Source organism: Petromyzon marinus, chromosome 34, assembly GCF_048934315.1.
Source record: "Petromyzon marinus isolate PM22_M1 ecotype Great Lakes invasive population chromosome 34, UKy_Petmar_22M1.pri1.0, whole genome shotgun sequence".
NCBI classification, from domain to species: domain Eukaryota; kingdom Metazoa; phylum Chordata; class Hyperoartia; order Petromyzontiformes; family Petromyzontidae; genus Petromyzon; species Petromyzon marinus.
Window position 1 is genome coordinate 1,593,145 of NC_133700.1, and position 26,873 is coordinate 1,620,017.

General features: G+C 53.3%; 1 protein-coding gene across 1 annotated transcript; it reads left to right on the plus strand.

Annotated features, from left to right (window-relative positions):
* Window positions 1–9,135: 9,135 nt before the first annotated feature.
* LOC116948539 (uncharacterized) lies at window positions 9,136–26,645 on the plus strand. Its single transcript, XM_076071588.1, has 5 exons — window positions 9,136–9,156; window positions 9,538–10,215; window positions 16,413–16,597; window positions 23,528–23,920; window positions 24,607–26,645. The coding sequence occupies exons 1-5, from the start codon at window positions 9,136–9,138 to the stop codon at window positions 25,577–25,579; spliced, it is 2,250 nt and encodes a 749-aa protein (XP_075927703.1). The 3' UTR covers window positions 25,580–26,645.
* Window positions 26,646–26,873: the final 228 nt, after the last annotated feature.

Here is a 26,873-nt window from a genome sequence, read left to right on the forward strand (position 1 = left end):
GACAGAGGGTGGATTGTAGGGTGGAGTGGAGGGTGGAGTGGACGGTGGTCTGTGCGGACAGAGGGTGGATTGTAGGGTGGAGTGGAGGGTGGAGTGGATGGTGGTCTGTGCGGACAGAGGGTGGATTGTAGGGTAGAGTGGAGGGTGGAGTGGACGGTGGTCTGTGCACACAGAGGGTGGATTGCGGAGTGGAGGGTTCAGTTGAGGATGGAGTGCGGAGCGGCGCTTGGAGCCCGCGCCGACTCTGTGATCGCTGTCAGTGCGAGTCGCCTCCAGCGGAACAATCTGCGCCGCCGTCGCCGGCTCGGGTCTAAAATAACTCCGCGCGTCTCCCCGCGTCTCCCACCGCGCCGATCACGACGCGCGAACGCAAAGGCAACGGGCTCTGAGCGGTGCCTTTGCGCGGGGACGTAAACAAGCGACGTCTTATCGGTTTGCGAGGCGCGATGGGAATGTGCGGGAGCCCCCGCAGGATGCGTGGCGGGCGGCCTGCGGGGAAGCCGCGAGCCCCCGCAAGGCTGCCCACTCCGCACGGAGCGCCTCTCTCGGAGGGGGGGGGGGGGGCGGGGGGGGGGGCAGAGCGCGAAATTTGACGACGCCAGACTCGCGCCGGACACCGCCACGTACCTTGCATACGGAGCAATATCAATGTGAATAATTGTGATTCACACGTATTTGTAAGGCGCCTTCCACTCGTGTCTCAAAGGGCGCCCTGGTAAGATTCGGGTTCAGGAAAGGCCAAGAGAGAAGGAGGAGCGAGACAGACTAAACGGACTTAAGAAAATGTGTGTGTTTTTTTTTTAGACGCGACATCAAAGTGTCCACATTGTCGGTTTCCAACGGTAAGGAATTCCACACAGACGCGGCACAAATGCCCGCGCACCACATGAACGCGCTCCGCGCAGAAGGGCAGAGTCTGTAGATCTTGCCGACATTGAGGGGCTGTACGGATGGATTTGCTCGTGACCATGTGGTGGTGGTGCCGGCCCACGCAAGGTTTAAAAAAATACACACTCGTAGAAGAAAACTCTAACTCGTTTCAAGACCGGTAGCCAATGTGGTCACGTAACGGGGTTCGGGTGAGGAACACAACTGCCACATTCTGTAATAAGAGTACGAATGTTGAACTTTGCCAATAAATGAAATGCAAACAAGGGCGATGTTTTGGAGTTCTGTGAGAGCGGAGGAGGGCCGGGTGGACGACGATTGTAAAGAATGGCGAGGAATGGTGAAGGTGCCGGAAATCGCGGTGTGCGTCAACATTTCCTTCACACCCAGGGGTTTCTCTAAAGTCTCAGAAGTTGTCTCTCCATGGAGCCCCATCCCCCCCCCCCCACCGACGGCACTCTCCCCTGCCACCGCTGTCCCGTGCATCGCGCGTGTGTGTGTTGAACTTCTTTCGCACTGTACGTAGCCAACCGTGCTAATCGGAGGTGCGGGATGTCCGTGCGAACACATTGAACACCCTACTCACAACGACGACAACAACAACAACAACAACCCCCGCATGTATATACACGTTAGTATCCCAAGTTTGTGCTCACGTGCATTTGGAATCACAAGAGTAAATGTTTTGTTTACAAAAGTTTTAAGTGTTTAACACCAGGAAGCCTCGCCGATCCTGTAGATGTGGATTTTGCGTGTCTCTCTACCCGTGGTCCCGCGGATTTTTCTCTGGGTCCTCCGGGTTTCACCTCCAAATTTATAATCAACATCACGCGTTTAGAGTATTTTGGCTGCCGTAAATGTCCACACGGTAAGCCACTTTCTTTGGGCTATCATCTGTGGCCAGGTCGCTTCTGAAAAATAGCTCTAGATCTCAGTGGTGGGCCTGATCTGGTAAAATAAAAACATTATTTAGTTTGGAGTCCCATGACTCTTTTGTTTTCAGGAGAGTCCTGCACTGCGACGCTTGGCCAATATCTGCGTGTAGCCGGACACCAAAGCGTGATGCACTCTGCGCACAGACGGGTCAGATGGCCTGCATGCTGTACTACCTCCCTCAAAAACGTCTCACCACCACCACCACCCTGCCACGTGCCAGCTGTTTCAGTGTGGTACATCGGGACAAAGTGTCTCAATTCAGGTGTCCCACACTCCGAGACGGCTGTCTTCGTGTAGGACAGCTGTCTCTGTGCGGGGCAGCTGTTTTCAGTGTGGTACATCGGTACAAAGTGTCCCAGTTCAGGTGTCCCACGCTCCGAGACGGCTGTCTTCGTGTAGGACAGCTCTACCAGCATATAACAGCTGTCCCGCTGTCAGACAGCTGTCCCCATCAGAGAGCGCCCTTGCGCGCCGGGCAAAGTGTTGGCTTACACCGCTGGCAAACGTCCACGGTGAAGCGAGCTGCCGTGCGTTCCGTCCTCCCTCGCCGTGTCACGGAAAGAGTTTCAAACCCAGGCTGCGGTCGGAACAATCACCGACACGTGTTTCGATTGCAATGATGCCCCCCTTTAGTAGGAAGTGGACACGTATCCCTCCTACTCCACCACCTCCACCACCCCGCCACCCCCCCCCCCCCCCCCGTGTCGCGATCATAGCGCAGTGAGCGTGCCTCTGTCGCATCCGCCGCTTGTGGTTTTGTTGCCTTCGTCTCGGGTGACGCGATCGCTTGGGCCCGTGCCCGCTGTGGCAGAGGGCATCACGAAAATAAATAAGTAAATTGGGCCGCTAGAGTTTAATTAATGTACACAATGCAGCCCCACTGGGGATGGATGGGTGGGGGGTGGATCGGGGGGTGGGGCTCTTATTAACGGTGTCATCGTGCCTGATGATTTAACGGTCTCGATTCGCAGATCTGTTGAAATCGATCTCCGGCGCACAGACGCGGCCGTCAGTTATCGCGCCAGATAAGCGGCGCTGAAATGTATACAGGCGACGCAGGCGAGCAGCCACGGCGGCTGCCGATGATGCAACCCCCCCCCCCCCCCCCCCGAGCACTCTTCATGCTTCTGCCCACGTGGTTCACGGTCCCATCGACAGACTCACCCGGGAGAATCGGGGGAGCAGACCCCCCCTAACCCCCCCGCCCCCCCCCCCCCCCCCCCCCCTGCAAGCGCAGATGCCAGGTTCTCAGCTCACTCCGTCACCGCCACGAGCACTCGGGCAGGGGCTGACGGCACAGGACCCGCCGCTCCGAGTCTCGCCGTGGGCCGAAGTTCACAGCCGGGCCCCGTGAATTTCATAGCCGGGCCCCGTGAATTTCATAGCCGGGCCCCGTGAATTTCATAGCCGGGCCCCGTTGAATTTCACAGCCGGACCCTGTAAAGTTCACAGCCGGGCCCCGTGAAGTTCACAGCCGGACCCCGTGAAGTTCAGAGCCGGGCCCCGTGAATTTCACAGCCGGGCCCCGTGAAGTTCACAGCCGGGCCCCGTGAATTTCACAGCCTGGCCCCGTGAACTTCACAGCCGGGCCCCGTGAAGTACACAGCCGGGACCCGTGAACTTCACAGCCAGGGCCCCGTGAATTCCACAGCCGGGCCCCGTGAAGTTCAGAGCCGGGCCCCGTGAAGTTCACAGCCGTTGGCGTCTCTCCTGTAACCCCCCTTGGCGGGGCTGGTATGCAGGAGGTCGTGGGTTCGATACCGACCCTGACGCCTGCTGTTGTATTTTGGAGTTTGTGTGTCTCTTGCTCCCCGTGGTCGCGTGGATATTTCTCCGGGTTTGGAGTATGTGGCGGTTGTACATTTACACGCGATAAGCCACTTGGTTGAGCTATCATTTGTGGCCAGGTTGCTCCTGAAAAAGAGATAGCTCAGTGGGCCTTGACCTGGTTAAATAAAAATAGTAATATTTGAGTTTTTCTTCAGTGTTAGAGGTTAGCGCTTAGGGTTAGGCGTTGTGAGGGGGGGGGGGGGGGGGGTGAGCGTTAGGGTTGGATCGATAGGTGTCGGGTGAGGATTGGGCCCTCGGGGAGGCACTGAGTGGGCCCTGGCCTGGGGGGAAGAGGGCCCCGTAATTAAGGCCCCACTCGGTCGTGCACAACTCCCCGGTGCAGTGCCATAACAGCAGCTGAATCAACACGAACATGTAAATCATCATCATCGCCACACACACCACTCGCCCGCGCCTCCACTCTCATGTACGGCGTGCGTGTTGAACTTCTTTCGCACCGTACGTAGCCAACCGTGCTAATCGGGGGTGCGGGATGTCCGTGCGATGATAGTGAACACCCTACTCGCAACAACTACAATAACCCGGCATTTGTACACACCTTACTATCCCAGGTTGTGCTCACGTGCATTTAGAATCGCGAAATCAGCGCTTTGCTTACACAAGTGTTTAAAGTGTTCAACACCAGGAAGCCTCACTGAGTCTGTGCATTGTGTTGGAGTCTGCATGCTCCTCTCTCGCTCTCTCTCTCTCTCCGTCTTCCCTCGAACGCTGGGGGGCCGGCAAAGCCCCTCTCTGTACCAGCGTGGACGGCACCACCACCACGTGACTTCTTTCGTGTTGTGCGCGGCGCATTTAGCGCCACACCACGTGGATTTATAGCGGGTGTTTTATTTGTGTTGCTGGTGACTTTGTGTATTTCGTATCGGAATCGCCTCCAGTGCTGTTGCTGCTGGCGGAAATAAAAGTTCTTTAAAAGTCAAAGTCTCTCTCCCCGCGTAGTCTCGTGGATTATTTTGTGTTTCTCTCTCCTCCGGATCCTCGCAGCCACGCGTGCGATACGATGATGAATGGATGCGGGGGGAGGGTGGAGCGCTGTAAAAAGTAAAAAAAAGTGAAACGCAACAATGCCCCTCGCGCTGCGTGCGCGGCTGAAGCTGAGAGACGCAGTGAATGGGGCGAGAAGCACTTAGTGGCGGAGCCGGGCACGAGAGGGTGGTGGTGGTGGTGGTGGGAGGGCTTCGGTTACCCCGAGGGCCGGAGGAGGGCGACGTTGCGGCCGCCCCGCCGCGGGTAACTTCCAGCTCGTCCAGCGACGCCTGGGTCGGCGTGGAAGTGGAGACCAAGTGCCCGCTCGAGTTCGCTCCGGTCGAGGCGCTTCAGCCAGCAGCGTCGCGAGCGAGCAGTTGCAGGGCTGCGCCTATAACCTCCGCGGTGCGGGATGCCGTGGCAGCGGGGGGGGGGGGTCACGTGGGCTAATGGCGCTCGGTGAAGTGTCGTGCGCGGTGAGCGTCTCGCGGGTGAGCTGCGACGCTGCCGGTGGTGAACGTCTCGGGGGAGGGGCGGGGGGTCGCGACGTCTCGGTTTGCCGTGAGAGCGCAACTCCAAATCCACCCAGCCCCCTCCCCCCACCGACGCGCTCCTATCGGGGAACCTTCCTTTGTTATTCACGCGACAAATCAGCGACGCGAACGCGTTTACGCGCACGCGCACAATCACAAAACTGTCAGAGAAAGTTTACCGCCGGGTTCGGTGAGGTGGCTATAAATAGATGCGGAGTGATGAGGATGCCCACAGGGGGCTCAGAACCCTCCCGTGCCGGGGTGCTCCACAGTGGGAAGGGAGTGGGGGGATCACAGGGGAAGCGGAGTGCTGTACCCCCCCCCCCCCCCAAGGCCCCCTACTTCATTCACACAGAATTTCCACTCGGGTTGTTGGGATCTCGTGGCTGGTTGTTGTTGTTGTTGTGTGTCTCTCTCTCCTGCGTGCTCGTTAATCCACGAAAACACCGCGACGGAGAAAACAGATAAATCGGCGGCTTTCCCTGGGGTGTTGACACGGCCAGCCACGGGGGAGCTGCCACGGTTGTTGATGGTCAAAGGGCCCTCCGCCCCACGCTGCCTCTGTGTCCACCACCTCGCAGGGTGACACGGGCAGAGCGCAGTCGATGGCCAGGTCACGTTTGGGCGTGCTGAAAGTGTGTGGGTACAACCCTCTAGGGCTGAACGATTTGGGGAAAAATATCTCATTGGAATTTTTCTGACAAATATTGCGATTTGAATTGCGATTCATTTTTTTAAAGTCAAGTTACGGTTCAATATTCACTGCGTGATAGATGTAAAACACGTGATGGAGCATTACCACGTGATACCATCAAATATGAACTGCTCTATATATTCTAATGCAAGCGTGAGAACCCAGAATGGATCGTAGACAGGCCAGCTTAAATGTTTCTAACCAGCGAAGATGTTCCATTAGGGGGGTCCACGTTTCGCAAGCGTAGAGAAGGGAGGGAATGTGGCTGAGAAGACCTGAAGCTTCGTCCAGAGCGACAGACCAGGTAGCTTCCACACAGCCCAATGAAAAGATAATGCCGCTCGACTGATTCGGAGTGAGACCATTGCTGTCAAGCCAGAGCCAATCATAAGCACACTGTCCAGGTATGGGAAACTCTCCACTCTCTCCACAACTGCCCCATCACCAATTGGGATGGTACAAAATACCCAGGCAGGTGCTTAGTTTTGGTGGGGCAGATAGTAAGGCCCCACCTCTTAGTGGCAAGCTCCAGGTTCAGCAGCAGCGCCTCCAACTCCTCCTCTGAGTGAGCAGCAATTATCAGATCATCGGCATACAAACATGGTTGAGCAATAGGAAGCCATCCCTTGACCGCACCCGGGCATCGATCAGCCTCCCATTGTATCTATACCAGATGAAAATTCCTCCGGTACAGCTATTGAAGGCTTCACGAACGACGTGGTCGAAATAGATGTTCAATAATGTGGGAGCCAGAGGACATCCCTGTCGTACCCCAAGGTGTACAGGGAATGGCTCAGACTCCCGGCCACGTAGTTTTACCCGGGCCCGCTTACCATCATGAAGGTCCTTACTGATCGTGAGCAGAGTGTCAGGGACTCCGAAAGCACGAAGAACAACCCAGAGCCCAGGTCAATAAACACCAACACACACACACACCAAGACACACACACACACCAAGACAAAGACAAAGATCCCCGTATAACAGAATGTAGGGGCAAGTGCTGTTAGCGAGCACCTATGAAGGCCGGAACGGTACACGAGGGGTGGGTGGCCAGCACCACCCCCGACCGCCTTTGTCTCCCTAGTGGCAATGTTTACACACCGCACCAGGTACTCATTTGAGGCTGAGTCGACCTAGAGGAGGCCCGGGACCGGTTTAGATAATCGTTACTGGTGTTGACCTTGAGCGGTAATCGAACTCGTGTCGTGGGGTTCATAGCGCAGCGCTCCCACACACCCAGACACACACCAAGACACACACACCAAGACACACACACACACCACACACCAAGACACACACACGACAAAACACACACACACCAAGACACACACCAAGACACACACCAAGACACACACACCAAGACACACACACGCAGACACACACACCAAGACACACACATACAGACACACACACAAAGACACACACACAGACACACACATCAAGACAAACACACCATGACACACACACGCAGACACACACACACAGACACACACACCAAGACACACACACCAAGACACACACACAGACACACACACCAAGACACACACACAGACACACACATCAAGACACACACACCAAGACACACACACGCAGAGACACACACAGACACACACACCAAGACACACACACCAAGACACACACACACAGACACACACACCAAGACACACACACACAGACACACACCAAGACACACACACAGACACACACACAGACACACACACCAAGACACACACACAGACACACACACCAAGACACACACACCAAGACACACACACGCAGACACACACACACACAGTCACACACCAAGACACACACACCAAGACACACACACAGACACACACACAGACACACACACAGTCACACACCAAGACACACACACCAAGACACACACACACACAGACACACACGCAGACACACACACCAAGACACACACCAAGACACACACACGCAGACACACACCAAGACACACACACGCAGACACACACACACAGTCACACACCAAGACACACACCAAGACACACACACACACACAGACACGCAGACACACACGCAGAGACACACAAACACAAAATAACAACTCGTCACATGTGTCAACACCGCTGGCCGAGAGATTTGATTAAAGGGGACGTTTCTGCCAACGGCTTTCTTTCCTAGCAGCACAATTGCCTCTTTGGTGTGTCCGGCCGGTGGCTCTTGTTCAGCTCTTGTTCAGCGGCCTGGTGACTCGTTAGGGACTGCGTTGTAAGCCGTCCAGTCCTCGACGATTCCGTCTCAAATAACCCCTCCCGCTGTACAGCCCCGAGCCTGGAAGAGTCCAGGGACACCCCCGCTTGAGAATGTGGCCACCCAGAGCAGTCAATGGACCGAGACATCGCGACGAGCTGCCCCCCAACAGAGTCGCGACGGGGGGGGGGGGGGGGCGGGGTGGAGGGGGGCTCCCTGGCAGGACTCCGCAGCGCTCACGGTGACGCAAACGCAGCGGCCAACCAACCTCGTGCTGGACATTTATAATTGTCGCTCTGTGTCAGACATGCGGACAAAAGAAGCCGGCGCCGTCTCGAGCAGAGCTCGCTCGAGCGGCCAGGGAAGGCGAAGGGCTTCGTCGTGGGCGAGGAACGCTGCGAGGCTCACGCGTGTCCCGCCCTCGCCGATGCCCGGCCGCTCGCGTGGACCGGGGGTGGGTGCGGGGGGTGTGGGGTGAGGGGTCCCGAGCGCATTCATAATCCATGAGGCGCGGGAGCCAGGGCGAGTTCGCTCCGTGACCACGCCACCCTCCTCCTGTTGCCTGAGAGCGTTTCGAGAAAGGGTTTCCATTGGAGCCATTGTGAGGACATTCTGGCGACGTGCAACGCCGGTGTTGGGTGACCTCTCGGATTACGCGGCTGCTCGTCGCTGAGACGTGCGGCGGCGGCGGCGGCGCGCCGGGGACCCCCCGAGCGCAGCGCCACGGTGGAGAGATCGCGAACGAGAACTCGCCGCGACTGTGACGAGTCCGCCCGCACCAACCCACACCCACACCCCACACACACACACCCCCCCACACACACACACACTTACATCGCGGTCTGTCTGTGCGTAGCGCGCGGGCGCGTGTGTTTATTTTGGCAATGTCGTACACGTGTCGGCGCTTTTGTTTCCGTTTGTTGCAAAGGCATTTTGGCTGCCCCCCCCCGCCACCCCCTGCGCGTTTGCTGTTGACCCCGACGATGGGAAATGACGGTCGGTGAGTGGGGCGCGTGGCCCGATACGGGAGAGCAGAACGAACGATGGACCCCCCTGAGTGGGAGGTGAGACGGGGGGGGGGGGGCTAGGGCCCCCAAGACAATTGTCTGAAATCCTCGCAGAATCTCCCGTGTCTGAAATCCTCGCAGAATCTCCCGTGTCTGAAATCCTCGCAGAATCTCCCGTGACTGAAATCCTCGCAGAATCTCCCGTGACTGAAATCCTCGCAGAATATCCCGTGTGTGAAATCCTCGCAGAATCTCCCGTGACTGAAATCCTCGCAGAATCTGCCGTGTCTCAAATCCTCGCAGAATCTGCCGTGTCTGAAATCCTTGCAGAATCTCCCGTGTCTGAAATCCTCGCAGAATCTCCCGTGTGTGAAATCCTCGCAGAATCTGCCGTGACTGAAATCCTCGCAGAATCTCCCGTGTCTGAAATCCTCGCAGAATCTGCCCGTGCCTGAAATCCTCGCAGAATCTCCCGTGACTGAAATCCTCGCAGAATCTGCCGTGTCTGAAATCTTCGCAGAATCTCCCGTGTCTGAAATCCTCGCAGAATCTCCCGTGACTGAAATCCTCGCAGAATCTCCCGTGTCTGAAATCCTCGCAGAATCTCCCGTGACTGAAATCCTCGCAGAATCTCCCGTGTGTGAAATCCTCGCAGAATCTCCCGTGACTGAAATCCTCGCAGAATCTCCCGTGTCTGAAATCTTCGCAGAATCTCCCGTGACTGAAATCCTCGCAGAATCTCCCGTGACTGAAATCCTCGCAGAATCTGCCATGTGTGAAATCCTCGCAGAATCTCCCGTGTCTGAAATCCTCGCAGAATCTCCCGTGTCTGAAATCCTCGCAGAATCTGCCATGTATGAAATCCTCGCAGAATCTCCCGTGTCTGAAATCCTCGCAGAATCTCCCGTGACTGAAATCCTCGCAGAATCTCCCGTGTCTGAAATCCTCGCAGAATCTGCCATGTGTGAAATCCTCGCAGAATCTCCCGTGACTGAAATCCTCGCAGAATCTCCCGTGACTGAAATCCTTGCAGAATTTCCCGTGTCTGAAATCCCCGCAGAATCTCCCGTGTCTGATATCCTCGCGTCCAAGATTCTCCGAATGCCCTTTCTATGGGTGGCAGATGCCGTTTTCGCAAATGACCGTAATTACGCAATCGCAAACCCCATTACGTGCCCGCAGCAATGGAAATGAGAACGCAGACTCTTTGAATTTGAACCAACAACAAAATGAAGCAACGCAACGATTTGATTCTTCCCACTTCAGCAGGCACTTTACATAATTGCCCCCTGTTGGACATTCCGGCCATCTGAGTGGGGAATACATAACTCCCACTGAAAACTTTCGTGACTGCAGGAATTCACATTTTTTGGTTCTTTCGGTTAAGTCACGTAGATAGAAAAAGTAATATTAAAAAATATAAAGTGAATAAAAAAAGAAAAATAATAAAAACCCAAAAACAATAATGTTGACTGTAGCCTGGTTCTTAATACGAGTGAGTGTACTGGCAGTCTATAATGTAGACTGTAGCCTCGTTTTTAAGCTGGGTGAGTGTACTGACAGTCTATGATGTAGACTGTAGCCTGGATCTTAAACTGAGTGAGCGTACTGACAGTCTATAATGTGGACTGTAGCCTGGTTATTAAGCTGGGTGAGTGTACTGGCAGTCTATGATGTAGACTGTAGCAATGGTTATTAAATTGAGTGAGTGTAGTGGAAATCTATAATGTAGACTGTAGCCTGGATCTTAACCTGAGTGAGCGTACTGGCAGTCTATAATGTAGACTGTAGCCTCGTTTTTAAGCTGGATGAGTGTACTGACAGTCTATGATGTAGACTGTAGCCTGGATATTAAACTGAGTGAGCGTACTGGCAGTCTATAATGTGGACTGTAGCCTGGTTATTAAGCTGGGTGAGTGTACTGGCATTCGATAATGTAGACTGTAGCAATGGTTATTAAGTTTGGTGAGTGTACTGGCAGTCTATAATGTAGACTGTAGCAATGGTTATTAAACTGAGTGAGCGTACTGGCAGTCTTTAATGTAGACTCTAGCCTGGATCTTAACCTGAGTGAGTGTACTGGCAGTTTATAATGTAGACTGTAGCCTGGTTATTAAACTGAGTGAGCGTACTGGCAGTCTGTAATGTAGACTTATTCTTGGTTCTTTCAGTAATTTAAAAATAAGAAAAAATATATAAACAAAAACAAAAACCACGACGTTTCGATCGCAACACAAGCTAGAAGCAAAATGTGTATAAGGTTTATAGATGGTCTTAGCCCAGGTATGTCAGCAGCGAACCCCCTAAGAACCAGGCTACAGTCTGCATTATTGTTTTTTTGTTTTACATTTTTTTAATTCACTTTATTTTATTTTTATTATTTTATTATTTGTATATCTCCGTTACTTTACCGAAACAACCAAAGATTGTAACTCTCCCTATCCTCCTGACAAGGGGCCGCGCGGACCGTAACAAGACCATTCCGTTATTCCACGCAGTTGACCCGTAGGAGGCAGATGGGTCATAGGCTCATGAAAGTTTCAGCACTTGGCTGGAGGAAAGCAACCAAAGGAAGAGCGCGAAATGAGATAAGACGGTGGTGGTGGGGGGGGGGCGGGGGGGTCCACGTGTCACCGGCGTCGTGTGTCATCAACACGTGGCTGCTTGCTTCTTATGTCGGTGTCCCGCGTCGCCCGTGAGGTCGCGGACGGCCTCGGAACAGCTTCAGGGTTTTCGACGGTGATAACAAAAAAAAAAGGCGAAATCCTCCGAACGTGAAGGTTCATTATGGTTTGAACTGACCGGCACAGCATTTGAGCTCGAAAAAGTCTGAACCAAACGAGAAATACAATTCTAACTCCACCGACACTCTTGCAAAGTGCAAGGACATTCGTGAGATCGTGTCGTGTTTACGTGTGAACGCGTCTTGGTTAAGCAGAGTGGCATGCGTGCAGTGTGAAGAACATGTGTGCAGTGTGAGTTACAGGTGTGAAGTGTACAGGTGTGCAGTGTGAGTGACAGATGTGCAGTGTGAGAAACAGGTGTGTAGTGTGAGTGACAGGTGTGCAGTGTGAGTGACAGGTGTGCAGTGAGTGACAGGCGTGCAGCTTGAGTGACAGGTGTGCAGTGTGAGTGACAGGTGTGCAGTGTGACAGGTGTGCAGCGTGAGTGACAGGTGTGCAGCGTGAGTGACAGGTGTGCAGTGTGACAGGCGTGCAGCTTGAGTGACAGGTGTGCAGTGTGGGTGACAGGTGTACAGTGTGAGTGATGTGTGCAGTGTGATAAGTGTGCAGTGTGAGTGACAGGTGTGCAGTGTGACTGGTGTGCAGTGTAACAGGTGTGCAGTGTGAGTGAGAGCTGTGCAGTGTGACAGGTGTGCAGTGTGACAGGTGTGCAGTGTAACAGGTGTGCAGTGTGAGTGACAGGTGTGCAGTGTGAATGACAGGTGTGCAGTGTGAGTGACAGGTGTGCAGTGTGACAGGTGTGCAGTGTGAGTGACAGGTGTGCAGTGTGAGTGACAGGTGTGCAGTGTAACAAGAGTGCAGCTTGAGTGACAGGTGTGCAGTGTGAGTGACAGCTGTGCAGTGTGAGTGACAGGTGTGCAGTGTGACAGGTGTGCAGCTTGAGTAACAGGTGTGCAGTGTGAGTGACAGGCGTGCAGCTTGAGTGACAGGTGTGCAGTGTGAGTGACAGCTGTGCAGTGTGACAGGTGTGCAGTGTGAGTGACACCTGTGCAGTGTGACAGGTGTGCAGTGTGACAGGTGTGCAGCGTGAGTTACAGGTGTGCAGTGTGAGTGACAGGTGTGCAGTGTGAGTGACAGCTGTGCAGTGTGACAGGTGTGCAGTGTGACAGGTGTGCAGTGTGAGTGACAGGTGTGCAGTGTGACAGGTGTGCAGTGTGAGTGACAGGTGTGCAGTGTGACAGCTGTGCAGTGTGAGTGACAGGTGTGCAGCGTGAGTGACAGGTGTGCAGCTTGAGTGACAGGTGTGCAGTGTGAGTGACAGGTGTGCAGTGTGACAGCTGTGCAGTGTGAGTGACAGGTGTGCAGTGTGAGTGACAGGTGTGCAGTGTGACAAGTATGCAGTGTGAGTGACAGGTGTGCAGTGTGACAGGTGTGCAGTGTGACAGGTGTGCAATGTGAGTGACAGGTGTGCAGTGTGAGTGACAGGTGTGCAGTGTAAGTGACAGGTGTGCAGTGTGAGTGACAGGTGTGCAGTGTGAGTGACAGCTGTGCAGTGTGATAGGTGTGCAGTGTGAGTGACAGGTGTGCAGTGTGAGTGACAAATGTGCAGTGTGAGTTACAGGGTATGCAGTGTCAGTGACAGGTCTGCAGTGTAACAGGTGTGCAGTGTGACAGGTGTACAGTGTGACAGGTGTGCAGTGTGAGTGACAGGCGTGCAGTGTGACAGCTGTGCAGTGTGACAGGTGTGCAGTGTGAGTGACAGCTGTGCAGTGTGACAGGTGTGCAGTGTGAGTGACAGGTGTGCAGTGTGACAGGTGTGCAGTGTGAGTGACAGGTGTGCTGCTTGAGTGACAGGTGTGCAGCGTGAGTGACAGGTGTGCAGTGTGAGTGACAGGTGTGCAGTGTGAGTGACAGGTGTGCAGTGTGAGTGACAGGTGTGCAGTGTGACAGGTGTGCAGTGTGAGTAACAGGTGTGCAGTGTGACAGGTGTGCAGTGTGAGTGACAGCTGTGCAGTGTGAGTGACAGGTGTGCAGTGTGAGTAACAGGTGTGCAGTGTGAGTAACAGGTATGCAGTGTGACAGGTGTGCAGTGTGAGTGACAGTTGTGTAGTGTGAGTGACAGGTGTGCAGTGTGAGTGACAGGTGTGCAGTGTGAGTAACAGGTGTGCAGTGTGAGTGACAGGTGTGCAGTGAAGATGCATCGACGTGGGCGCGTTCAGCCACCACACCGAGTTGCCGTGCTTTGCACAGCTGCGGCCCACCACCCGCCATGCCCTGCGATTTCATCTGAGCCCAACTCGTGCCTGTGCCAGCGGTCTGATACCTGCCCTGGAAGCAATCGAGTTCTGTGAAAACTGCTCATGAATATTTAATTGGACGTCAGTCATTAATGAGTCTAATGGAAACTTACCGGTCAGTAAATCTGAGAGCTGTTATCCTTTGCACAGCGGGTTCAGCCAGACATTTGATCTCACACCTTAGCATAATCAATGACCGGAGCCTCAATGGTTAATGCATCTACAGTGTTACAAGTCAACATTTAAAAGATACAAGAGGTGGAATCTTTTTTTTTCTTTTCTGAACAAGGAAAACGGCGTTCTTGTGCGGAATGGCAGGTGCCCCTCGAGTCTTCTCGCAGAAAAAAAAGTTAACTCTCCGCATTTGGGAATGTTTTTATTTAATTCATTGTTGTTGACGTTTAGTCGAAATTCCAGCCACGGGGCCGTTTTGCTGCTTCGGGGCCGCAAAACGCGACTGGGTTAAAAGGGGACGCGTGGCTTCCAGCGTGCGGGGATTAATGAGAGGGCACGCGAATGAGGGCGGGTGGAAGCTGGAGATTGAAATCGGGGCAAATAAGTCACATGGCCCAATGGTGCACGACTACGCGATACCATTCCGGTAAAACCTCCAAATCTGGCTTCCTGCTGCTGGACGCCTGGCTCTAAACCCGCGCCATCTCACGCTAATCGTGTTTGTCGGGGACTGTACAGAAATCTGCATCACGAGGCCTCAGCGCCTGCGCGCTGCTCAGCGTTGCAGATTTCAGCTGCATACATCTGCCCACCCCCCACTTCTTCTACCATGAACGTAACCCCCCGCACTATCGCGGACCACAATAAATCCTCATGTGCACGCTCTATTAATAGATTAGCAATAGATTAATAGAGCGTGCAGACCACTGCAGCGTCCGGCACACTTAGCCGAGCCCGATGGATTTCGTCCTGTCGGGACCCATCCAGCCCATTATGAATCCTCACCAGGACCATTTCGTCAGTCAGCTGCGGGTGGACGTGAAGCGTTGGCCGATCAAAGCAATGAAAGCTTGTCGTGCTGCTGCGACGCGCGGTGCTGGTTATGCAAGCGCCTCCTTGGGGGAAGAAAAAGCCAAACCGTTCGTGATGATGAGTCGGCTTTCGAAGGGGGTGCTGACACTGTCACGTTGAAAGCAACGTACAGATAACGCAAAGTGTACGGCCTCGACATTTATACACGGGACGACAAGATTCGCCTCCTCAACGACATCAGCCAAACCCACCAAGGTTGACTGAAGAGCATCCGCCTCTCGTCACATCAAGACGTGACCCTTGAAGCCAGCAACCACTCGTTTGGCGACCGAGGCCTCCATGGTCACTGAGCAATGGCCATGAAGCACATGATATTGTGTTTAGGTGCCATGGGTATTGCCCGATGTTGAGGTCGCATGGCTATTACCCAATGCTGAGGTGGCATGGCTATTGCCCAGTGTTGAGGTCCCATTGCTATTGGCCAGTGGTGAGGTGGCATGGCTATTACCCAATGCTGAGATGGCACGGCTATTGCCCAATGTTGAGGTCCCATTGCTATTGGCCAGTGTTGAGGTGGCATGGCTATTACCCAATGCTGAGATGGCATGGCTATTGCTCAATGTTGAGGTCCCATTGCTATTGGCCAGTGTTGAGGTGGCATGGCTATTGCCCAATGCTGAGGTGGCATGGCTATTGCCCAGTGTTGAGGTCCCATTGCTATTGGCCAGTGTTGAGGTGGCATGGCTATTGCCCAATGCTGAGGTGGCACGGCTATTGCCCAATGCTGAGGTGGCATGGCTATTGCCCAGTGTTGAGGTGGCATGGCTATTGCCCAAATGCTGAGATGGCATGGCTATTGCCCAAATGCTGAGGTGGCATGGCTATTGCTCTGTGTTAAGGTGGCATGGCTATTGCCCAAATGCTGAGATGGCATGGCTATTGCCCAAATGCTGAGGTGGTATGGCTATTTCCCAGTGTTCAGGTGGCATGGCTGTTGCCCAAATCCTGAGGTGGCATGGCTATTGCCCAAATGCTGAGGTGGCATGGCTATTGCCCAGTGTTGTGGTGGCATGGCTATTGCCCAGTGTTGAGGTGGCATGGCTATTGCCCAGTGTTGAGGTGGCATGGCTATTGCCCAGTGTTGAAGTGGCATGGCTATTGCCCAGTGTTCAGGTGGCATGGCTATTGCCCAGTGTTGAGGTGGCATGGCTATTGCCCAGTGTTGAGGTGGCATGGCTATTGCCCAGTGTTGAAGTGGCATGGCTATTGCCCAGTGTTGAGGTGGCATGGCTATTGCCCAGTGCTGTGTTGGCACGATGCCTTCGTGGGCGTGCGGCGGGGCCAGAGTGCCCGCGCCCGCCCGCCCGCCCGCCGCGCGCCACCTGGCGGCAGCGGCGAGGAGGCGGCGGCGGGAGGCGGCGGCGGTGGCGGGAGTCGGCGGACTGCGTCACGGGCGGCTTCTCTCGCGATAGCAGCCAAGCAGCTCGGCCTCGCTAAGATGGCAGCGACTGCGAGCGAAACTAAGTTGAGGTGAGGGCACCTGGCCCGGTCCGGGCCCCGCGGCGTCTCCGGCGGCGGCGGCGGAGGCGGCGAGGCGCGCGGCGTCTCCCCACCACGGCAACTCAACGCGGAGCGACGTCGCGACCGCCTTCGGCTCGAGCGAGCGAGCTAGCCGCGGCGTCTCCCTCCTTCCCTCCCTCCCTCTCGTCGTCTCCCTCCCTCCCTCTCGGCGTCTCTCGGTCTCTGGCGGCCGCGAGCTGTTTGTGTGTGCGTGGTAGGGGGGTAGGGGGTGGCCCCTTGGTGGCCGCATCCCCATGGAGACCGGGGGGGCCTCCCGTGGGCCCGAGTGCGCCCCGTCTCGTCGTCTCTCGCCGCCACCTCCGCTTGCCATTGAGAGCCCCCGGCGGCGGCGGCGGCGTGGGCGTCAAGAGCGGCGCGTCTCCCTGTTAGCGCCGTCAAGCGAAGGGGATGAAGAAGGGGAGAGACCCCCCCACCACCACCCACCACCACCATCGACCCCGTCACCGCCGAGCGCTGTCGATAGCGAGCGGGGGATGATTTCGGGGCTCTTGAGTTTTGTTTAATTTGTGGCTCCGCCGCGTTCTTGTTCAGAATGGGTCTGGGTGGGTGTGAGTTGTGGGGGGGGGGGCTCAGTAGTGGGGGGCTCAGTAGTGGGGGCCCCACGGGGGCCCTCCCATGTCAATGGCGCCGCTCGCTCGGGGCAGATTTGAGCGCCTCTGACGGGAGTGGTGGTTGTTGTAGTTGTTGTAGTTGTGGTGGTTGTTGTAGTCGTGGTGGTTGTGGGAGACGTTTTGCGCCTTTGAGCGGGAATCCCAGCCCAGCCGCGCCGTTCCAGCCCAAGTCGGTTATCGCTGCGATCTGTTTCGGGGGCCGCCAGGGGTCAGGGGGTCGTCGTGATGAGTGGGCACCACGAGGAAGGGAACGGGTGGCCCCCCACGCTCAGCTTGGCTGCTGCTGCCGACTCCTCTGCGGGGGTCCTCCAGGGCCGGTCCCTAAGACTGTGGATCCCCGGGCGGGAGGAACAGCGACGAAGCTGTCCGCTAGTTCCTTGGGCCGCCCACCCTCCCCCCACCAAACAAAACTAAAGACCAATATTATTTTATTGTTTCCCATCAACGTGACTTTACCGAAAGAGCTAAGAATATGAATTACTGCAGTCACGAAAGCTTTAAATCAAAACTAAAGACCTTTTTTACTTGTTGGTACCAGCTTTAGAATGCACAGCCAACATTTAAGTTGCTAATTAAAAGGATGTAAATAGCACGAGTCGTAAGTATTTCAAAACGTAATCCACTTTTATTTGCCCCGTTGCGCCCGATTGGAAAAAGGAGCCTCCTGGCTCACCACGCCTTGCTCGAAATAAACTTGACTTGATTATCCGTACGTATACACAAACCGGTATACACGAAATCGTTTCCACTTTCCGTGGTAGTGAATTCTTTTGAGGCTCTCACACCCCCCCCCCCCCACCTTTTTTTTGAAACCAAAGCGCTGTTGGTGTTGGGACAGACGCAGTGATGAGCGCGATATGGATATTGCATAGGGGAACGAGGGTACCGATTGGGCTGGGTTGTGGCCGAGTTAGGGCTGGGTTGTGGCCGGGTTGTGGTCGGGTTAGGACTGGGTTGTGGCTGATTTAGGGTTGGGTTGTGGCTGGGTTAGGGCTGGGTTGTGGCTGAGTTTGGCATGGTTTAGGGCTATTTTGTCGTTGGGTTAGGGCTGGGTTGTGGCTGTGTTGTGGCTGGTTTAGGGCTGGGTTGTGGATGGTTTAGGGCTGGGTTGGGGCTGAATTAGGGTCGGCGCCGATTAGCATGGAGGCAAAAGTGGCAATTTCTTCCGGGCCTCACAAAAAAAACACGAGGGCTCCACTGCAGGGTTCTTGCATCGCAAAAGTTTGCTATTTTAAATTTTGGCAAATATAAGTGTACTCGTGGTCTTTGTCTTGGAGACATGGGATGTAGGTTTGAACAAAGTGGACGGTGGAATAAGGGGCATGGCAGCCCAGGGCTTCTGGGAACCTCCGGGCGGCCCTGCTATTGAGGGGACCACCGATAGTGCCAAAGCAGCAGTGCGTGGTGAAGATTGACCAGGGCCCACGTAACACCTCGTGCTCACGCACCCTTTACCATCAAACCCTGACACCTCCCCCCCCTCACTTGCCTGCTGATGGAATTCGTCAGTGGGCCTTTGGTCGTGGCTGTGGTTATGAATGTAGCACATATCCAGACGGGATGTAAAGATAACGTCTTTGGCACAGCCAGCCTCGCAGTGTTTGAATCATGCTTGACTGCAGTGTGCCACCATGAAGTCCCTCTGATGGCGAGTATTTGCCCTACTTGGTAACGTCTACTTCAAGTAATTTAGTAAGCGATGTTTAATGTCCGTGCCATTTGATATCTCCAGTAATTGGTGATGGCATCCAGGCAAGAATGAAGTTCCAACTTACTATTTATGCTCCACTTAATCAGTCTCTTTGTATGGGTACCTCCATTTATATATGTTTATTTAGTGGCTGAATTACATTAAGAATAAACATAGAAAACTCTGACACTATTTACTGTTGTAAAAAATAAATTAGTCCGGCTGGCACGGATTAAGTGACGCGTATAATTTGGTAAAACTGTGCAGTAGTTTTCGTTAAACAACTTAAGTCAATGGGACCAGGAAATTAAGCATTACCTGGCAAAGCCAAGACTCCTAAATTCTAAACCTCAACATGGAATCCGCTCAGCCTTGCTTCGAGGAGTCTGCACGTGTGATGCCATGGGCAAAGGGCAGCATCACACTGTTTCCTGTAGCATCTATAACATCACACCGTTGCCTATACAGTGAGGGAAAAAAGTATTTGATCCCCTGCTGAAATGATCAGTATATAATTTTAATGGTGGGTTTATTTGAACCGTGAGAGACAGAATAACAAAAAAATCCAGAAAAACGCATGTCAAAAATGTTATAAATTGATTTGCATTTTAATGAGGGAGGGGATCAAATACTTTTTTCCCTCACTGTAGCATCACACCGTTTCCTATAGCATCATACCATTCCCTATAGCATCATACCGTTTCGTACAGCAGATGGGGCAGTGACGTAGTCCAGCAGTAGTGCGTTCGCCGCTTGTTGCAGAGGTTTTCAGTTCGCATCCGGCACTGCCCGAGCTAATACTGTTGGTTAACACTGCTGGTTAATACTTATACGAGGGTAAGGTTTGTATTTGGATTACTGAGCTCATTGAACCGGGGAATGATTTCCACTCTAAAGATATCAATATCAACTGAGATCGTATTAAACCGCATCAATTAATTTGTAATACCGATGAATAATACTGCAGCCTGCAGCCTTGTGAAAGAACAATTATATTATCGCTCACTGTAGCCTAGGTGCACGTTTCAAGTGCTTCCATAAGGAGGGCATGACCGATGGATTACGGTTTTCCGATGTCTGTTAACCTATATTAACACTGAATAATTTGTTATATTCTCGTGGCTTAAAAATGTGGATTTTTTTTTTTCTTCCGATAGAGCTTGTTTTGCGGCAGAGGTGCTGTGCTCGTCAAAGCACACGCGGCAAACCATCATCGCCGTCGGGGTTATCCTCGCCAAAACCAACCAAGGAACGCGTCGCCGCTTGCGACGCGTTTGCGAGCTGTGGTGCCCTCCTGGCTCACAGTAGGCGTGGGCTCGCAAGGAGGAAGGCAGTGCAAAATATGGCAGATTCACGTGCCTCTCTGTTTTCAGTTTGGACACTGATTTGCTGTCATCATGCGATGCGCCTCGGGTGCAATTGTCAAGTTTTGCGCGCCGTGCGTTGAAGCCAGTCGTTACCGTTAAAAAATACACAACTGGAGTCTGTGCCAGCCAACTGAAAACAAAAGCCGCAGTTTAGATTACATTTACGTCGGAGCAATAAAAAATAACGCTCAAAAGCAATGTCTGCAGTTTTCCTGGCGATGTGGCTGGAGGAGGAGAGGCTGAGTGGCTCAGAGGTCAGAGAGCCGAGTTGGCACCGCTGAAATCCTGGGTTAGAATCCAGGCAGTTACCTGAGATTAATCTAGATTTGAAGTTTTCGTGACTGCAGTCACATAAGGTATATTATACCTACGTGACTTTACCGAAAGAACCAAAGCGTATACCTGAGATTTCACCGAGTTCTCAAATGGCTGGTCTCAGCCCCGTCACCCATGACTGGACAAAAAGAACATCGCGTTACATTTGGTTCCGCACTTAATTCTTTTGACTGTTACAGCAACAAAAAATTACTCCCATGTAAAGCGGACGGGAAAGTACTGCCCTCTTTTTGACTTAAAGCTTTCGTGACTGCAGTGATTCATATTCTTGGTTCTTTCAACGTGACCTTATCGAAAGAACCAAGAGTATACTGCCCTCTTGTTCGTCGCCTAGAGATCACTAAAAGGGGTCTCAGAGGTGGCTCTGTGATGTCCACTTCCATGGGGCATTCTCTCACATTGCTCTTGCGAGAGTTCCGACTGGTTGGGCACTTCAACTCATGGCGTGACACCAAATCCGCAATCGGGACAAAAAAAATGTGAAAATACAACAAGGACGCATGTGGTCTGACGTGCCACGCAAAGAGCGGGTGCAGTCGCCTGTCGATGATGGCGACACTGAGTGAGAATAGTGTACTCGCGTTACTGCAATGGATGAGTCATTAGCCTCCCCACCTCCTTCCACCACTTGGCTCTGAGCCAGATCACCGGTGCCATGTGAGGACACCTATCACGGTTTGGTTCCTGGCTTGGCACAGCCAATAGCCGGCGGAAAACCATCTGTGCCACGAGGGCCCCGCGCTGGCTGAGCTTGGATGTGCCAGTAGCAAAGGGACATCACAAGTGCAGTCTGCTCTCGTATAGCTCTTCCTCCCGATATTAGGAAGCCACTGGAGCTCTATGCACCTTCAAATCATGATTGAAAACTCATTTCTTCAAACTGCTTTTTTGTGTTTGATTTGTTGTCCTTCCCCCGCACCTCCGATTGGCAAGGTTGGCGATGTCCGGTGGGACAGAGGTTCAACATGCGCACATGTAACGCGGTAGTTGCGTTCCTGAAGAGCACCGCATTATGGAAAAACCGCGTTACAATAAATAATATAGGGCAAAGCGCAGTCCGCGATATCACGTGAGATGCGTACGCAGGTTGAACAAAGACTGAGGCGCGTGGGTAGCATCTAGAAGTTTCCAGCAGCATCCCGCCTTCTGCGATGCTACGCCGAGGCAGCCGTACAACCGCTTATTCCTACTTGCGCGACGTAGTTCTGTTCACTCGATCACGTTACGGGCAGTACTCGGGTTACGAACTTAATTCGTTCCTGAGACCTGTTCGTAAGTCGAACGGTTTGTAAGTCAGAACACAGCAATGCACCGTATTTAAATGTCCTTTACGGTCGGTGTTGTGAAATGTGTTACAGTGCAATAACAAAGGGAAGCATTGTTAAACTCATAAATAGGAAATAAATATTGCACATTGGCATGTAACACTGTAAATAATTCGAGAGAGTACATAAAACATAAAATAAAGTAACACAAATAGGAAAACATATTTTATTTCTACTTACCTGGAGTCCTGATGCAAGCTTGTAGTCGGAAGGGAGCCAATGAGTCACCACAATTGCACACATACACGAGGCACACACAAAGACACACACGGGGCACACACACGGGGCACACACACACAAAGACACACACAAAGACACACACGGGGCACACATACACGGGGTACACAACATCAACAAGCGCCATTCACCACTAAGTGGCGGTGACGTCACCACGACGCTTGTGCCAAGCCATGTGCACCTTGAGGCCACGTGAACTGTCGAACGCCCGCTGGCAGGAGGTCACGAGGCAGACCCAAGTGCCACGGGTCGAGTAAGATGACTGAGATGACTGGCTGATGCACCACCTGTGCCCCCTACTAAGCCAACTTGCACACACACACAAAGACACACACACACGACAACGATCCCCCGTGTTGCCTGTAACAGACTGTTGGGGCAAGTGCTGTTAGTGAGCAGCACCTGTGAAGGCCGGGCATGGCACACGAGGGGGCGGGTGGTCAGCGCCACACCCAGCTTCCTTTGTCTCACCAGCGGTGATGTTTATACACCGCAGCAGGTACTCATTTGAGGCTGACTCGACCTAGGGGAGGCCCAGGTCCCATTCAGATAATAGTCACGGGTGTTGGCCGTGAGCAGGAATTGAACTCGGGTTTCCAGTTTCGTAGGGCAGCGCGCTCACAGTTGCACGACCGCTCCCCCCACACAGACACACGCGCACGCAAAGACAGAGTCCCCCCCCCGTATAGATTTAACACACTGTAGAAGCAAGTGCTGCTTGCGAGTTGCACTTATGAAGGCCGGTATGGCGTACGAGTGGGTGTTGGCCAAAACCACTCCCGGCCGCCTTTGTCTCCCCAGTGGTGATGTTTACAGACCGTTAGCAAGAATCGAACTCGGGTCGCCGCTTTTGCAGAGCAGCGCGCTAACCGCTACACTACCGCTCCCCACACTGAAACTTTCACGCACACGCACGCACGCACGCAAACACTCCCAGTGCGAGGCCCGCTCGCTGCATCTCGCTGAGGATCGCTCCTCTGAACAAAATAATTCCGCGGTTTTTACGAGTTTGTGTTTTAAGTCAATGTTACTTTTTTTTTCCTTAATGGAAGATGGTTCGTAAGTTACGGGTGTTCATAAGTCAGGCGTTCCGAAGTCGAGGACTGCCATTGTATCCAATTCGCATCCGCGTTATAAAATAAAAAAAAAATCGGTTGCAGTACATCTATCGCGGGGTGTATCCTATTCGCGTGATGGAAACGCGCGTTGCAGGAGAACAGACTGTACCGCACCAGTTCAGCGTGTTGACGGTGCATTGGGCATGGGAAGGTTCTAATACGGTGTCCGACGTGGGCTTGGAATTGTTTCTGCAGTGAGGAATTTGTAAAAACGGACAAGCCAAAAGTGGACAAGAGCTGCCACGAGCGCTCCAACGATGGCAAAGAGGCGGCGGCGGCCGCGGCGGCGGCGGCAGAGAGAGAGGACGGGGCCGTTGAGCGCGAGGAGGAGGAGGAGGAGAGCGACAAGCTGTTCATCCACGAGCCCAGAGGCCAGGGCGAGGGCGAGGGCAACTCGGTGGACGCCGTCGTCGAAAGCGTCGTGAAGGGGATCGGGATCGGCTCGTCGCCCCTGAAGAGGAAAAGGAGCAGCCGGGGGCCGCCTCCGCCCCTCTTTGACGACCCGTCACTCCCGGAGGGCTGGGTCAGGAGGCTGAAGCAGAGGAAGGCCGGGAGGTCCGCGGGGAAGTATGACGTGTACATATTCAAGTGAGTGCATTCCCGCCGTCTTCTGGCGTTGGGAGTTCACAGGATGCTATTTGATAAGGCCTTGAGACGTTAATGTCAAAGTGATTTCCTGTTCAAACGAGCGTTGAGGCGGTGAGCCTCTGCTTGCAGCCCCTGAGACAGTGGTGAACGTTCCACTTTCCCACGATAACAGGCAGTCTCTTTCAAAGGACAACCACTGTTGACTTGCCCACAAAGATGTACTGATTTTAGCAGGGATTATGGGTCAACCGCTGACTGGGATTTGAATTTGTAACCTTATTGCGAGTTGGTTCTACCACGGAGCCATCTGGCCGGTATTTACATGGAGATGTTTTTATGTTTTAAGTAAGCTTTTGGTCGTTTAAAATATTTTCAACTTAGTTTTTTTGGCTAGCTACCCAAGTTCCACTTAATGTCACTATTTAAGTGCTGTTTATCTCGCGTAAGAATCTGTTTGCTTTTGAAATGAACACCTAATGGAGTGCGTCCCCTGCCAAGAGTTGCCTAGCGGCCACTCTCACCAACAATAAAATGAACACGAGCAACTACTTTACAGACTTTGTGCAGTATTTCCAGTGGGAAGCGGCTTGTTTATTGTTCAACCGGTGGTTGGTAGACTTTATTGCCATGGATATTGTGGCTTTAGAATACAACCTTGCGTGCCATGTCTCACCTCTCGTTGGCAGCCCCCAAGGGAAGCAATTTCGCTCCCACGCCGAGCTGAGGAGTTACTTTGGCAAGACGGGAGAGGTGGTGCTCAAGCCGGAGGACTTTGACTTCACGGTGGCAGGGCGAGGAAGCTCGGACGGCCGTGGTAACCGGTCTCCACGACTCCCACGGCTTCCCAAAACGGCCTCCGGCACTTTGGGTTTCGGGAGGGGGAGAGGAAGGGGCAGGGGCCGGGGCCGAGGGCGGGGGCGTGGCAGGGGGACCACCCTGGCGGTGCTCCGCAGCATCGGCAGAGGACGCGGGTCCCCCGGCAGACCCCGAAACGACCAGCAAGCCAGCCCCCTCGTTCAGAGCATCGTGGTGAAGCTGCCCTTCGCTCTGGCGGGGGCGGCGGCGGCAGCAACGGGTGGGTCCGCCGTGAGCGTGCCGGTTAAACGAAAGCGCGGACGACCCAAGTTAAACAAAGACCCGCTGCTGAAATCGGTCCCCCCGCCAAAGAAGGCGAGGCTAGAAACTGTTACGCCCGCAGTCGGCAAGCAACGCGAGGATGGAAAGCCGCCGTCATCTTCCACAGAGGTTTCTTCCAGAAATGTGGCCGCCGCCGCCGCCGCCGCCGCCGCCGCCCCCGCTGCTCAGGAGCCCACGGTGGGCAGCTCTCCAGAGGCGCAGCCACAAGTGAGTCAGCCAGACCTGGGCGCGCCGCCCAAGGTCAACCTCAAGTTCTACAAGCAGAGGTCCAAGAATAACGTGACGGAGAAGCCCAAGAAGAAGGAAGAGCCGAAGCAGCCAAAGGTACTGTCCATTTCCATCAAGGTGGACGATGGCGCGCAGAAGCCCGCGGAGGAGGGCAAGCTGAAGGAGTGTGCGGCGACCGCCGCCAAGGAGCAGCCCACGGAGTCTGCGGTCGCCGTGCCAGACAGCAGCTCGTCGCCCTCGCAGCCGGACCAGGCCAAGGCTGCCGAGGCCAAGAACGCCCAGGATGGAAACTGAGGGCAGTGTCGGCCGAGAAGGCCGGCTCGGTGCCCGCGGTGGACGCTCGTGTGTGTGACGGGGGGGTGGGTGGGTGGGTGGGAGGATCTTTTGGCATTCTCGCTTTCTATAAACCGTAGGGCTTGACCTGACACACGTTTTCCTAGCTTTCCCAGAAGTTAGGTTGCTAGTGATCAGTCTTTTACTTAACGTTGTACAGTGTTTGACAGAACACTTCTTTTGTTAACACTTTGAATGTATTGCATCGAAAGTATTTTCAACTTTATTTGCAAAGTCATTTCTATCGTTAGGATATGATTGTTTTACGTATGTTTTGGACCATACAATTATCCTTAACATCACGACCCAAAAACACATATCTGCACCGAAAGCTATCCATTCATGACCCACATGCAATAGATATTTCCTGAGATTTGTATGTGTACCTTGTGGGCATCTCTCTCCTGACCTGTAATACACATTTACGTGCCGGTGATTTCGAATTCTTCCATTTGACTCATGCACCAGTGAAGTTGTCAACCCGAGATGTTTTTAGCGTCCACCTATTTAACCAGTCTTTCTGATTAACTGCTTGCAGATATATCTACAAGTGTATTCTGCAGTAATGTTTAAAAACTACGTCCCGACATTTTCTATGTTTAGCTTTGTTTATAAGATTTCTGCACAGTACAAAGCTTTGCAATAACGTATACAGTAATAGGTAACTAGTATCTCATTAATTGTATCTCATTTATCCCTAGTCTTTTATTGGCCAGTGTAGAACGCTGTGCATATCGAGGCCTTTATGCAGTAGTTATTTATTTGCAAAAAAAAAAGTTAACCAGATATTCTGGTGGGAAGAAAATGAAGGATTTATAAAGCCGCGTTTTTGCTACAAAAAATGTAATCCAACAAGAGCGGTTTCCTGCTTTTTATTTTGCGATGTTTACGTAAACAGAGGAAAGCATAAACTGACGGCCCCTCGCCTATCCTACCAGTAGTAAAACCTATTCTTATACGTAACGCACTTACTGTATACGTAATGTATATTAAATGTTTGCACTGTCCGGGGTTTCTAAAAAAAGAATGCTCGCCGACTGGCTTTTTTTCTGACGAACGTGAAAGATGTGTGGACGAGTCTGTTTTAAACACAGTGTGGGAGACGTGTGGCAGGCTTGTCTTCATATTCACGGGAGTCTATTTGCAGCACGGGACCCAGCTGCGCTTTGCAGCCTCTCCCTGAACATGTGGTCAATATTATTTTTTGTTGTACGTGGTGTCTGCGTCACCCGTTATTCAGGACACGCTACAGGCC

Coding starts and splice junctions, on each gene's coding strand:
- LOC116948539 (XM_076071588.1), top strand. CDS start 9,136: ATGGACCCCCCTGAGTGGGAG. Junction 9,157..9,537: donor TGGACCCCCCTGAGTGGGAG/GTGAGACGGGGG, acceptor AAATCCTCGCAG/AATCTGCCCGTGCCTGAAAT. Junction 16,598..23,527: donor GCGAGCGAAACTAAGTTGAG/GTGAGGGCACCT, acceptor TTGTTTCTGCAG/TGAGGAATTTGTAAAAACGG.